This window comes from Pristiophorus japonicus, chromosome 10, assembly GCF_044704955.1.
Source record: "Pristiophorus japonicus isolate sPriJap1 chromosome 10, sPriJap1.hap1, whole genome shotgun sequence".
NCBI lineage: Eukaryota > Metazoa > Chordata > Chondrichthyes > Pristiophoridae > Pristiophorus > Pristiophorus japonicus.
The window spans coordinates 105,885,952-105,901,494 of record NC_091986.1 but is presented as its reverse complement, the minus strand read 5'-3'; the positions used below and the strand labels follow the sequence as shown (position 1 = coordinate 105,901,494).

Genomic DNA, 15,543 nt, shown 5'->3' with positions numbered 1-15,543 from the left:
AACGTATAAGATTATGAGGGGGCTTGACAAGGTGGATGCAGAGAGGGTGTTTCCACTGATGGGGGAGACTAGAACTAGAGGGCATGATCTTAGAATAAGGGGCCGCCCATTTAAAACGGAGATGAGGAGGGTTGTAAATCTGTGGAATTCGCTGCCTCAGAGAGCTGTGGAAACTGGGACATTGAATAAATTTAAGACAGAAATAGAGTTTCTTAAACGATAAGGGGATAAGGGGTTATGGGGAGCGGGCAGGGAAGTGGAGCTGATGATCAGATCAGCCATGATCTTATTGAATGGCGGAGCAGGCTCGAGAGGCCGTATGGCCTACTCCTACTCCTGTTCCTATTGCTTATGTTCTTATAATCCACCAGGAAGTGGAGCAGGAGACCTGAAGGGAAGTGAAACCAGGGGACGCAGCAATACATAAACGGAGTGCCGGGCTGCACGATCGCAGCCCAGATCCCGTGACAATGTGGCAGTAACATGGCAGCGCATGGCTAATCTGATCATCAGCTCCACTTCCCTGCCCGCTCCCCATAATCCCTTATCGTTTAAGAAACTGTCTATTTCTGCTACCAGTGGGTGCAGTGCAAATGGATTCGTGCCTCCGCTAACTCCCATGCAATTTTGTGGGAGCTATTAGTGAACCCCTCCTCATCACCCCTGGGTGAAAACACTTTTGCGCCCCATTAGCACCGCCCTCGGAGGCGCACAACAGAGGAATTTCGGCCCCAAACTATTTCCGCTGGTTGGGGAGTCTAGGACTTGGGGGCATAGTCTAAAAATTAGATTCATGCATTTCAGGATTGAATTTAAGAAATTCTTCTACACACAAAGGGTGGTCGAAGATAGTCACCGCTTAATCTTCTAAATCCCAGGAAATACAACCCTAGATTGTATAATCTCTCTTTGCAATTTAAATTACATACCAGAAGTAAACCCACAGAGCTGTATTTTGGGCAAAATTTAATTAAATCCTTCATTAAATCCATTAGACAAAAGTAATGCTACTAATAGCTTGCCACCATAATTTTGTGGCAAAATCATTTATTACGTGAGATATGCTTAGGAAAAGGAAAATGTTTTAATATTCAACGTAGCTTTGTATTGCTATACAAACACTGCTGTTACTTTGTTGTTCTCACTCTGCTGTCCATCACTCTCCTTAAGAATTATTCCCAGCCACCAGACCTTTTCCATAATAAAGTAATTGGATAATGTTGAAACAAGATTTGCTGCCAAATATTTCTTCGCCGAACCTCACTTTGGATCCTCGAAAAGGGATACATGTTTATTTTAAAGAAATATTCCTAACCAGTTTAGCTTGAGTGTTATAATGATTATCATGGGAGTGATAAGTCATCAATTCAAATCAATGTTCACACCGTTTAATTTAAAATTTGATTGATGTCAGGCATTGGAGATTTCTGTTTCCTGATTGGAGCACTGTCCCACGTGACCCCAAGTACGCTTACTCAAACGATGCACCCCTGGGATCCGTGGGACACTACACTGCGCTCAATTCCACAGCAAAACATTGCTAGTTTTTGAAGGGAGCCTCGCACCAGGTAAGTGTGGATCTCTTTCAGCGGTCAGGGTGTATTCCTTAGTTACGCTGCCGACCACAATTTCAGGGCCAATATCAAATAGCAAAATAACACATCTTGAACAAAATTCTAAATGCACAAGCTGCACTTACTTGCAATAACTTGCATTTACATTGCACCTAGAAAAACGTCACAAGGCGTTTCACACTAAAAATACACTGAGCCAAAAGAGGGTTTTAGAGAGAGCTCACCAAAAGTTTGCTCAAAGAGGTGGGTTTTAAAGAGGGTCTTAAAAGAAGAGAGGAAGATGGAGAAACTGGAGTCTAGGGAAGGAATTCCAGAAATTCGGACCTAGACAGCTGAAGGCATGGTTGCAAATCATGGGGCAAAGGGAGTGGGGATGCATAAGAAGCCATAATCAGAGCAACGAAGAGCTCGGGACAGTTGGGCTGGAGGAGCTTACAAAGATACGGAGAGTTTTAAACACAAGGGTAAGAATTCTAAATTTGAAGCATTAGGAGGCCAGGAGCCAATATAGGTCAGTGAGAATGTTTGATGAATGAGCGGATACAGGCAACAGAGTTTTGAATGAGCTGAAGTTTACCAAGTGTGGAGATGGGAGGTCAGCCAGGAGATCATTGGAAGAGTCAAATATGTAGGTGACGCAGGCATGAAATAAGGGTTTCAGCATTACACGGGCTGAATTTGGGCGGAGGTCGCTGATGTTATGGAGGTGAAAAGTAGGCAGTCTTTGCTAAGAAAGAGGATTATGGGATTTGGAAATTTAGCTCAGCTTTGAAAAGTGATTTAAACCCTTTGAAAACAGTTCCTTATAAAGAAAGATTTGCACTTCTATTGTGCCTTTCACAACCTCAGGATGTCCCAAATGCTTTACGGCCAATTAAGTACTTTTTACGTGTAGTCATTATTATAATGTAGGAAATGCAGTAGCCAATTTGCACACAACAAATTCCCACAAACAGCAATGTGATACTGACCAGATTATCTGATTTGGTGATGTTGATTGAGGGATAAATATTGGCCAGGAGATGAGGAATAACTCTCCTGCTCTTCTTCGAAATAGTGCCATGGGATCTTTTGCATTCACCTGAGAGCGCAGACCGGGCCTCGGTTTAACATCTACTCCGAAAGGCTGCATCTCCGACAATGCAGCACTCCCTCATTACTGCATTGGAGTGTCAGCTTGGATTTTTGAGCTGAAGTCTCTAGAGTGGGACTTGAACCCACAACCTTCTGACTCAGAGGCTAGTGTTACTTATTGATCCATGGCTGACACTCAAATCGTGATAAAATCTAATTTGCTTTATTACTTGACAAATATTTCTAAAAATAATAGTTGAATCTTTATAAATTATTAATCTAATGTCATTGATATATAGATCTTACAAAAATAAGGATTCATATTGTGCAGTAGGCAGTGTGCCTGTGGAGGTTATTAGTAATAGCTGACATTGGTTCTCCGTCACTCGATCCAAGAATAATAAAAAATGCAATTTGAAGATCTCACCACCTACATCATCTGATATCTACAGGTTTAAACCAGTCAATCTCACAACACTTGACACAAAAGAGAAAGCCATAAATAAAAATTTTGCCCCCTCACCCCCCATCTTTGATTCCTGGACTTTTGCACACATACAAGTACATAGGCCCACATACAGTTGTAATCACATCTACACAAAGCTTCCATTACAAACATTACTTCGATTTTTAAAATATAAATCAGCAATAATATCTGGGTCTTACGAAGTTTCTTGCTTGAACATACAAACATAGTAAAGATGGCAGTAACTCTACTGTGGAATGCAAAAGACACACAGCACAGGAGTTTTGTGTGGTAGCTGCAGCTAATGTCTGCTTCCTTTAGGCACTGAAACTAACTGTTCAGTATACTCAGGTGTACAGTTACTATGCAGTACTGGTACTGAAGTGATAGTTATGAAATGGAAGCCAGATGTTTTGAAAAAGTCAACTACTAAATATTACATAAAGAATCCTTTCCTACTAAGGATATTGGCTATATCTATGCAAGTGACAAAAATCCTGTCTGAAAAATCTAAACAATCTTAAAAAGTCTCCGAGAAGGTTTACTTTCATTTGCCGGTCACTACTGATTTAGAATAATAGATTACTTTATTGTGCGCACACAGGCAGTGAGTATGCCGTACCACCAGTGTGGATGTTATTATGAAAATAGTTTTACTGAGGAGTTGATAGTAAAATTGTCTGGAAAATTAAGCCCAGAAAGCTCAGACAATGGGAGAAGTAATGCTCATTGCTGTTCTGGAAAGGGATTCATTTGAAATTAATTTCTGAATCTATTCTACGATGGTGACCTAGAGTATGTGCTTTAATCTTTTAGGCTTTCGAGTTTGTTACAAATTTCAGATCAGCACTGGATATTGTCTCAGGTTCACCATCAGCAGTGTCTCTCATAAGTGGAGCCTGGGACCCTACCAATCAGGAGTTTACTTTTACTGCCCAATATCTAGACTTGCGCTACTGTGACCCGGGGGCCATAAAAATGAAGCTCATTATGTTTACTGGATAATGTAATCTCAAATTTGCCACTATATGCACTTATATCTCTTAAAAGGCAGGCTGATGAGCACTCGAGCGATTTGAGGCCAAATGTACACTTAAACCCAAACTATAGGAATACATGTCTCATGCTTTATTTCTATTAACTACAGATTAAATCCTAAATTTAAAATATGAAAATGCAGATAAGCACTGTAACAGAAAAGGAATGGACTGCAGGTGAGAACATATAACTTTCCAAGGTAAATATTAGCAGATATAAAATCACATTGATATGAGTACAGATTATTTTTTGATAAACTTACAATGATTATGTTAAAAACATCCTCCTTATAAATGTGACCAATGGAATAATGAAGAACACATCAACAGTTACTGTTCTTACCAACTGCTGCTTACAAAAAAAAATGAATCAAAACTAGAATAAGTTCTCCACATAATGTTGAAACAGCGTTCATCACAAATAATGTGACCAGACTGCATTGATCAGTAATTGTACACCAACCGTCATTACTTCAATGTAAAATGTCATTGCACATCAACAGATGCCAGCAAAATAAAACAAAGCTGAGGAAAAATTAAAACGGCAAATATAAAATCTACTGACAAAAACATACACCTCCCTTTCACAAGCAGTGGCATAAAAAGGCGCTACTTAAAAAATTTGTGAATCTGAACTCCCAAGATTCCTTTGCACCTCTCCCCATTTAGACTCTTGTTTTCCGAGGAGTATAGAAACATAGAAAATAGGTGCAGGAGTAGGCCATTCGGCCCTTCTAGCCTGCACCGCCATTCAATGAGTTCATGGCTGAACATGCAACTTCAGTACCCCATTCCTGCTTTCTCACCATACCCCTTGATCCCCCTAGTAGTAAGGACTTCATCTAACTCCTTTTTGAATATATTTAGTGAGTTGGCCTCAACAACTTTCTGTGGTACAGAATTTCACAGGTTCACCACTCTCTGGGTGAAGAAGTTTCTCCTCATCTCGGTCCTAAATGGCTTACCCCTTATCCTTAGACTGTGACCCCTGGTTCTGGACTTCCCCAACATTGGGAACATTCTTCCTGCATCTAACCTGTCTGAACCCATCAGAATTTTAAACGTTTCTATGAGGTCCCCTCTCATTCTTCTGAACTCCAGTGAATACAAGCCCAGTTGATCCAGTCTTTCTTGATAGGTCAGTCCCGCCATCCCGGGAATCAGTCTGGTGAACCTTCGCTGCACTCCCTCAATAGCAAGAATGTCCTTTCTCAGGTTAGGAGACCAAAACTGTACACAATACTCCAGGTGTGGCCTCACCAAGGCCCTGTACAACTGTAGCAACACCTCCCTGCCCCTGTACTCAAATCCCCTCGCTATGAAGGCCAACATGGCATTTGCTTTCTTAACCGCCTGCTGTACCTGCATACCAACCTTATACCTCCTTATATCTCAAACTTATCTATATTGAAATTCATTTGTTATTTATATGGCCATTCTGCAAATTTGTTAAAATCTTGTATTTTATTGTCGTCGTCCCCAGAAATAACTATACCCCCGCACCCCCGCCCCCTCCATAATTTGGTGTCATCCACAAATTTTGATAATTGTATTTCCAATTCTCAAGTCCAAACATTTATGTAAATGGTGAGTAACGGTGGTCCCAACACAAATTATTGTGGAACATCACTTCCCACCTTTTGCCAGTTTTAATAACTACCTTTAGCCCTTACTCTCTGTTTTCAGTTTTTTAGCCAGTTAACTATCCATTCTGCTACTCGTCACCGATTAGCATGATCAATCGCTTCTTACCATTTATCTCAATCCTAATGGATTCTGTTCCTAATTTAATGTTAGTTACAACTTTTTCTACTGCATTTATGTTATCTTTAATTAGTACAGCTACCCCACATCTCCCTTCCCTATCCTTAAATACATTATATATCCTGCAATATTTAACTGACAATCTTGTTCTTTATGCAGCCATGTTTTAGTTATCCCTGGTTCCTCTCTATGGGGTCAAGTTTCGGCCTGAGTTGTTCCTATTTTTTTGGAGCAACTAGTTTAGAATGGAGTACTTAGAAATTGCAATTCTCGGCCTTTAGTTTACTCCAGTTCTAGTAAGTTAGAACAGTTTCATTTTAGACAGATTTTTTTTTTCCCAAAAGGTGGCATGTCCAGCCACTTACGCCTGTTTTGCAAGTCTAGGCAGCAAAAACTTACTCCAAACTAACTTAGAATGGAGTAAGTGTAGATTTTTGTACGCTCAGAAAAACCTTGCCTACACTTAGAAAATCAGGCGTAGGTTACAAATCAGGCGTAGGGAATGTAGGGGGGGGGGGAAAAGGGTGGTTCACAAACATTAAACTTCACTTTTACAAATAAAGAGCCATCAATAATAAATTATAAATAAATCAATAAATAAATCAATAAATCAATCCAAATTAAATTTAAAAATATTTAAAAAAAAATGTAAAATTATTTAATAAATAAAAAATTATTTCTACTCACCTACTGCAGCACCAGGGAGAAGAGGGGGGGGAAGAAGAAGATGGGGGGGGGGGGGGGGAAGAGAAGATGATAGGGGGGGGGGGGAAAAGAGAAGATGATGGGGGGGAAAAAGAGAAGACGATGGGGGGGGGGGGAAAAGAGAAGATGATGGGGTGGGTGAAAGAAGACGATGGGGGGAGGGAAGAGAAGACGATGGGGGGGGGGGGAAGAGAAGACGATGGGGGGGGGAAGAGAAGACGATGGGGGGGGGGGAAGAGAAGACGATGGGGGGGGGGGAAGAGAAGACGATGGGGAGGGGAAGAGAAGACGATGGGGAGGGGAAGAGAAGACGATGGGGGGGGGGGGAAGAGAAGACGATGGGGGGGGGGGGAAGAGAAGACGATGGGGGGGGGGAGAGAAGACGATGGGGGGGGGGGAAGAGAAGACGATGGGGGGGGGGGGGGAAGAGAAGACGATGGGGGGGGGGAAGAGAAGACGATGGGGGGGGGGAGAAGAGAAGACGATGGGGGGGGGGGGAAGAGAAGACGATGGGGGGGGGGAAGAGAAGACGATGGGGGGGGGAAGAGAAGACGATGGGGGGGGGGAAGAGAAGACGATGGGGAGGGGAAGAGAAGACGATGGGGGGGGGAAGAGAAGACGATGGGGGGGGGAAGAGAAGACGATGGGGGGGGGAAGAGAAGACGATGGGGGGGGGAGAAGAGAAGACGATGGGGGAGGGGAAGAGAAGACGATGGGGGGGGGGAAGAGAAGACGATGGGGGGGGAAGAGAAGAAGATGGGGGGGTAAGAGAAGAAGATGGGGGGGGGGAAGAGAAGATGATGGGGGGGGAAGAGAAGATGATGGGGGGCGAAGAGAAGAAGATGGGGGGGGAAGAGAAGAAGATGGGGGGGGGTGGAAAGAGAGAAGACGACGAAGGAGCCCTGCACGCAGCCGATGCCGGGCTGCTGCCGCTGCCGCCGATTCTTCGGGCGGGGCCCACCCCAGCGAGAGGCCGGGCGGGCCCCGTCACCGAGGTAAGCTGCGCAGGCCACTCGGCCAGAGATAGGGCCGACGTCCCTTTGGCCTGGGATAGGGTCGTCGCCCCGGAGACAGGACATCAGCAGCTATTGTGCACGCGTGCAGCTGCCGGCATAGTTTTCGGCGCAGGGCTGTAGCTCCGCCCCCAGCAGCTCCTGCTGCGCCGCGCCGAGGTGGAAATGGACCTACAGATATCTGAGAATCGCAAGGTAAGTATTCGGCACAATTTTTGTTCTATAAATTAGGCGGGCCTCGCCGACGTGCGCTGTTCTAGCGGGCGGCAGAAACTTGACCCCTATGAATTATTGCCCCCAGTTTCACCGTTTTGTTCGCAATTTACCATTTCAACTGAGATGATCACCTTGCAGTCACAACTGATGTAATACTCAAAAGGAGTAATTTGCGATCATGTTCATTGGGAGCGCAGACAGAAGGCTGCAATATTTTAGTCTCGATTGTGCGACCCACAGTCCTTATGAATTCGACTGCCCACCTGTACACGATCTTGGAATTAACCCAATAATAAAAAAAGACCTTTATACATTTTAATCGCCTAAATAATAAAATCTGTAGATATAAACATAGATATCTAATGGATATGAGGCAGTAAAATCTATATTAGCCTTCAGCTCTTAAACAATGGACGTATCACACAGAAGCCTGACGTCTGCAATTTCAAGGGACTCAAAGTTACAGATAAACTGTTAAACTGACTTTTCTAGGCACAAGCTTTTGGGAAAGGCCAACACACAATATCAGTATACCTCCAATTAAAATAAATTCTTAGTAGCCCACAAAAAAGGAAATCTTTGTGATGTTCTTAATGAATTTCTTAAATAAAAAAAAGTCTGGAAACAATGTCCATCCAACTATAATGTTTCAGGTTTTTGCAAACACAGGAGACAACAATATTTTCTTTATCATGGAATTGCTTGGAATCTACTCACAGGTAAGACAAACAAGGAGGGTTCGGACCACAAGATCACAAAGTAGCTTCCATCTTTGATGTACTCGCGCAGAAACAGCTGGCAGAATGATCTCTGCTGGTACGTAATACTGGATTGTGTAAGTCACCAAGATTCCAAAGGAGTAAAGGATTTTCACCAGCTGGTATAGCCTAGAAGAAACAATTAATGACATGTCACCAGGGTACAACAGGTTTGTGATGCTATTAGAGTGTAACAAGATCCTAGCTGTTTTGTTGTTGCAATTTTGTAATAATTTATAACAAGAAATCTAATCGTGAAAGAAACAAAATGTAAGAAAGCAGTTTCAGGACAATCATGAACCTAATTAATCATCTCTCTTCTCTCCACCCCAGAACCGATTAATCATTTATAGTGGTTACTTATCTTTCTTTTCCAAAAAAAACAATCCTTTTATAGTAATTGGTAATACAAAAATACTCTCCCTTTTCTTCCCTTCACACCATTTTTGTCACCTCCTGCTCTTCTGAAGGCACTAACCCTTTGCTGAAGTTCGATTCAAAGGTGTTGGGTACTCTGCAATACCCCACCTCATCGTTCTTCATGTCCGAGCCTTGACAGGGTGGCATGGCAAGCTAGTCAGGCACAAAGACCAAGTCAGATTGCTGCACAGTTTCCTGCATTGCAGGGGTCACTGCGTAGCAATCAGCAGGAGGAACCCTGGTCATTTTGCTCATCCAAGGGTGCTGAGGTCAACTGTAGCAACCCTGGGGAGATTAGCTAATTCAACACAGAATAAGGATTAAACCAAGGTTCTTTCCAGGTTTGTGTGGTTCAGCAACTCACTTTTTTGTAGTAACGGGGACTACAATTGATGATAAAGCGCTTTGAGGTCATTATATAAATGCAAGCTCTTTCTTTCCAAACTTAGCTATTGAAAGAGCCTATTTTTTAGCCACCAGTGACAACATTAAACGTTATACTTTTTAAAGAACTGGATGCAGCAGACAATAAGGGCTGCTTCAAATTTGATTGCCAAATACAGTATTTTTTTATCTGTAATTGCCATAGCTTTCTGTTCTTCAGATCTGATACCTGAGCTCTGGGGGATTGTACTATTTAAACTGAATTACATTGCTGCTGTACGCTATTGAGACAATACTAAATGATATTGGGCATAACATTTATTTTTATTCATAAAGGAACGTAAAACATGCCCAATTTTCTTAAAACCCCTTTTTGCTTTTCAGGAATTAATTAATTTTCTTCAAGTTGCAAAAGTTCCTTCATCCAGTAACAGCAGCTGGAAGGAAGAGATTTTTTAAACATTTTATTTGAGGAAAAAGAGCCACTTTTAAAAGGAAAGTAAAAAGATGGAAACTGTTATGGACTTCACTGAGGTATATACAATATAGTAAACTATGAAAACTAAATGAAGACATTTTTTTGACAGATGTGATAATTTTCTTAAAAGATCTGTTAAGTGAAGTAGTAGAGGTAAAAACTGCAGGGGCATTCAATATGCAGCCTTATATTATAGTGAATGTTTGACAGCACATTCTTCACAGAGTAGTGTGCAAACTGGGACCGAATTGCTCCCAAGTTTGCTTCATGTTGGAAGAGCCAATTCATACTTAATTGAGCTTTAGCAGTTTGAATCAGTTAAAGTGTGCAACGTCATGCTATAATGGTTATGTGGAACACCTACATTTGAATTAATTGCATTTTTAATATGCATGATATTTATACTATTGATTGTGTGAGAATTAGAAGTGGCTTTTTTTATATCAAATCTGCTCTGCAAGGGTACAATGAAGTGATTAAGCAGCACTTTGGAATTTAACTTTTTGATCCTGATGAATCATCACATGAAAATATGAATGATAGCATAGTGGTTATGTTACTGGACTAGTAATCCAGAGGCTTGGATTAATGATCCAGAGACGAGAGTTCAAATCGCACCACGGCAGCTGGGGAATTTTAATTTAGTCAACTAAATAAATCTGGAATTAAGCAGCTATTATTAGTAATGATGACCATGAAACTATTGGATTGTTGTAAAAACCATCTGGTTCACCAATGTCCTTTAGGAAAGGAAATCTACCGTCCTTACCTCGTCTAGCCTATATGTGACTCCAGACCCTCAGCAATGTGGTTGACTCTTAACTGCCCTCTGAAATGGCCCAGCAAGCTACTCAGTAGTAAAAACCGCTACAAAAAACAATAAGAATAAAACCAGTTGGACCACCTGGCATCCACTTCGCCAATGGCTATGGCCACGACATAGCAAGCCCAGGCCCAGACGATCCTACAAAGTCGTCCTCATGAACATCTGGGGACTTGTACCAAAATTGGGAGAACTGTCCCACAGACTAGTCAAGCAACAGCCTGACAAAGTCATACTCACAGAATCATACCTTCCAGCCAATGTCCCAGACTCCTGCATCACCATTCCTGGGTATGTCCTGTCCCACCAGCAGGACTGATACACCAGAGGTGGCGACACAGTCATATACAATCTGGAGGGAGTGCCCTGGGAGTTCTTAACATTGACTCTGGACACCATGAAGTCACATGGCTTCAGGGCAAGCATGGGCAAGTAAACCTCCTACTGATTACCGCTTACCACTCTCCCTCAGCTGATGAATCAGTACTCCTCCATGTTGAACATCACTTGGAAGAAGCACTGAGAGTAGCAAGGGCACAGAATGTACTCTTGGTGGGAGACTTCAATGTCCATCACCGAGAGTGGCCCGGTAGCACCACTACTGACCGAGTCTTGACGACATAGCTGCCAGACTGGGCTTGTGGCAGGTGGTGAGAGAACCAACATGAGGAGAAAAACCAATGACCTCGACCCCACCAATCTGTTGCAGATGCATCTGTCCATGACAGCATTGACCACTGCAGTCCTTGTGGAGACAAAGTCACGTCTTCACATTGAGGAGACCCTCCATCATGTTGTGTGCCATCGTGCTAAATGGGATAGTCTCAGAACAGATCTATCAGCTTAAAACTGGGCATCCATGAGGCACTGTGGGCCATCAGCAGTAGCAGAACTGTATTCCACCACAATCTATAACCTCATGGCCTGGCATATCCCTCACTCTACCATTACCATCAAGCCAGGGGACCAACCCTGGTTCAATAAGGAGTGCAGAAGAGCATGTCAGGAGCAGCACCAGACGTGCATAAAAATGAGGTGCTAACCTGGGGAAGCTGCAACACAGGACTACATGCATGTTAAACAGCAGAAGTAGCATGCTATAAACAGAGCCAAGTGATCCCACAATCAACGGATCAAACCAAAGCTCTGCAGTCCTGCCACATCCAGTGGTGAATGGTGGTGGACCATTAAACAACTAACGGGAGGAGGACGCTCCATGAATAATCCCAACCTCAATGATGGCGGAGCCCAGCAGGTGAGTGTAAAAGACAAGGCTGAAACATTTTTAGCCAGAAGTGCCAAGTGGATGATCCATATTGGCCTCCTCCAAAGGTCCCATTGTAACAGGAGCCAGTCTTCAGCCAATTCGATTCTCTCCACGTCATATCATGAAATGGCTGAGCGCACTGGATACAGCAAAGGCTACGGGCCCAAACAATATCCCGGCTATTGTGCTGAAGATTTGTGCTCCAGAACTAGCCACGTCTCTAGCCAAGCTGTTCCAGTACAGCTACAACACTGGCATCTATGCGACAATGTGGGAAACTAGCCAGGTATGTCCTGTCCACAAAAAACAGGATAAATCCAATCAGGCCAATTACCGCCCCATCAGTCTACTCTCAATCATCAGCAATTGGTAGCACTTACTCACAAATAACCTGCTCACCGATGCCCAGTGTGGGTTCCACCAGAACCACTCGGCTCCAGACCACATTACAGCCATGGTCGAAACATGGATAAAAGAGCTGAATTACAGAGGTGAGGTGAGAGTGCCTGCCCTTGACACCAAGGCAGCATTTGACTGAGTGTGGCATCAAGGGGCCCTAGTAAAACTAAAGTCAATGGGAATCAGGGATAAAACTCTCCACTGGCTGGAGTCATACCCAGCATAAAGGAAGTTGATTGTGGTGGTAAGCGGTCAATCATCACAGGCCCAGGAGATCTCTGTAGGAGCTCCTCAGGGCAGTGACCTATGCCCAACCATCTTCAGCTGCTTCATCAATGACCTTCCTTCCATCATAAGGTCAGAAGTGAGGATGTTCACAGATAATTGCACAGTGTTCAGTGCCATTCGCAACTCCTCAGATAATCAAGCAGTCTATGCCATTTTATTTCAATGGAGAGAGATTGCAAAGTGCTGCAATACAGCAAGACCTGGAGGTACTTGTGCAAGAAACACATAAGGTTAGTATGCAGGTACAGCAAGTGATCAGGAAGGCCAATGGAATCTTGGCCTTTATCACAAAGGGAATGGAGTATAAAAGCAGGGCAGTCTTGCTGCAGTTGTACAGAGTATTGGTGAGGCCACACCTGGAATACTGCATGCAGTTTTGGTTTCCATATTTACAAAAGGATATACTTGCTTTGGAGGCAGTTCAGAGAAGGTTCACCGGGTTGATTCCGGAGATGAGGGGGTTGACTTATGGGGAAAGGTTGAGTATGTTGGGCCTCTACTCATTGGAATTCAGAAGATTGAGAGGTGATCTTATTGAAACATATAAGATTATGAGGGGGCTTGACAAGGTGGATGCAGAGAGAATGTTTCCACTGATGGGGGAGACTAGAACTAGGAGGCATAATCTTCGAATAAGGGGCCGCCCATTTAAAACTGAGATGAGGAGAAATTTCTTCTCTCAGAGGGTTGTGGATCTGTGGAACTCAGTGCCTCAGAGAGCTGTGAAAGCTGGGACATTGAATAAATTTAAGACAGAAATAAACAGTTTCTTAAATGATAAGGGAATAAGGGGTTATGGGGATCGGGCAGAGAGGTGGACCTGAGCCCATGATCGGATCAGCCATGATCGTATTGAATGGCGGAGCAGGCTCGAGGGGCCGTATGGCCTACTCCAGCTCCTATTTCTGATGTTCTTATGCCAACATGCAGCAAGACCAAGTTGACAGTCAGGCTTGGGCTGGTAAGTGGCAAGTAACATTCACGCCACACAAGTGCCAGGTAATGATTATCTCCAACAAGCAAGAGTCTATCCACCGCCCCTTGACATTCAACAATATTACTATGGCCGAATCCCCCATCATCAACATCCTGGGGTCACCATTGACCAGAAACTTAACTGGACCAGCCACATAAATACTGTGGCAACAAGAGCAGGTCAGAGGTTGGGTATTCTGCTGTGAATGTCTCACCTCCTGACTCCCCCAAGCCTTTCCACCATCTACAAGGCACTAGTCAAGAGTCTGATGTAACACTCTCCACTTGCCTGGATTAGTGCAGCTCCAACAACATTCAAGAAGCTCGACAGCATCCAGGACAAAGTAGTCCGCTTGATTGGCAACGCATCCACGACCTTAAATATTCACTCCCTCCACCACCGGCGTACAATGGCTGCGGTGCGTACTATCTACAAGATGCAGCAACTCATCAAGGCTTATTTGGAAGCACCTCCCAAACCCACAATTTCTACCACCTAGAAGGACAAGGGCAGCAGGCGCATGGGAACACCATCACCTGCAGGTTACCCTCCAAGTTACACACCATCTTGACATGGAAGTATATCGCCGTTCCTTCATCATCGCTGGGTCAAAATCCTGGAACTCCCTCCAAAACAGCACTGAGGGAGTGTCTTCACCACACGGACTGCAGCGGTTCAAGGCGGCGGCTCACCACGACCTTCTCAAGGGCAATTAGGGATGGGGAATGAATGCTGGCCTTGCCAGCGATGCCCACATACCAGGAACGAATATGTTTAAAATGACGGTGTCCTGTTTGGCTATTCATTATCTCTCCTTCCTTTTCTGAATCCAAACTACAGAAGACCACATTTATACAATGGTCTGCAATCTGTATCAGGTACCAACAGGTGCTGGACAACCTGCTTTGCTACAACACTAAAGTTGGTGTGTGAATGAACCCTTAGTTACTAAAGGAATGAGGTTTGATGCAACAAATGGCATTTTCTCATCCTTGACTTTTCTTAAGGTTCAAACATTATAAGGACCAAAATAGAAAAAAAATAAAATGGGAAAAGTAGCAATGAAACCGATATGCAGAAGAAAAACACGGTTGAAGTGAAGGAATAAGGGAACAGGAAGCCAACCTAAGGATCAAATGAGACATGATCCAGGCCATCTGGATTCTGTTATACCATAGAAATGTTATTTAGAAACCTGAAATATTGGCAGCTTATTTCTCTAGATTCTCCACTTTGTGCGGACAGTATATTGTCGTCAGATGATAGCTGTTCAGTTTGAGCCAGTCCACTTAACTGCTACTAAATTTGCATGTAGGAGTTTACACATTTAATGCAATTAGACAAGGTACATTTTTCAAAATGTGTTGATTTTTATTAAACACGGAGTGGGCAACATTTCCCTTTTTTATAGCCCTATTAGCGCCTCGGGGGGGGGGGGGGCACAATGAGGTTATTACCCAGGAATCGAAAGCGCCTCTGGGAAAATTACCCCAGAGGTTTGGGGGGCATTGTACCCTTAGCACTGTGCCCCTCAATTTGCGCCCGGGCTGGCGCACGCATGGCGATGACATCATAACCGTGCACGCTGACCCCTCACCATCCCGCGCCGGCCCCGTGGACGGCAAGGATGGTGCCGCCCGATGTCATCGCCATTGGGGCGCCCCTTAAAGAGGAGGCCGTTTGCGCCGTGGGCCACCATATTTTTCTGTCGGTCGACTCTTCAGTCGGCCTGACAATGCTGGCTCTCGCGTCGACTGGGCCGCCATCCTGCAGCCTGGCACTCCGTTATGGGTGCCAGGCTGTTGGCCCGGTCAAGGGCATTATTGGTACCACCAAAGGGACTGCAGAGCGCGCAGCGGCCCTCCCCTTTAATTAAAGGGGAGGGTTGTTCTACCGTATAC

The 15,543-nt window shown here is 43.9% G+C and overlaps 1 protein-coding gene across 2 annotated transcripts in view; it reads right to left on the bottom strand.

The window, feature by feature from the left end:
* Positions 1-15,543, bottom strand: part of slc36a4 (solute carrier family 36 member 4) — a 457,837-nt gene that overhangs the window by 212,924 nt on the left and 229,370 nt on the right. For both annotated transcript variants that reach the window (XM_070891988.1, XM_070891989.1), the window contains exon 11: positions 8,567-8,736. In XM_070891988.1, coding sequence (XP_070748089.1) covers positions 8,567-8,736 — 170 coding nt within the window. The remainder of the gene's footprint in view (positions 1-8,566; positions 8,737-15,543) is intronic.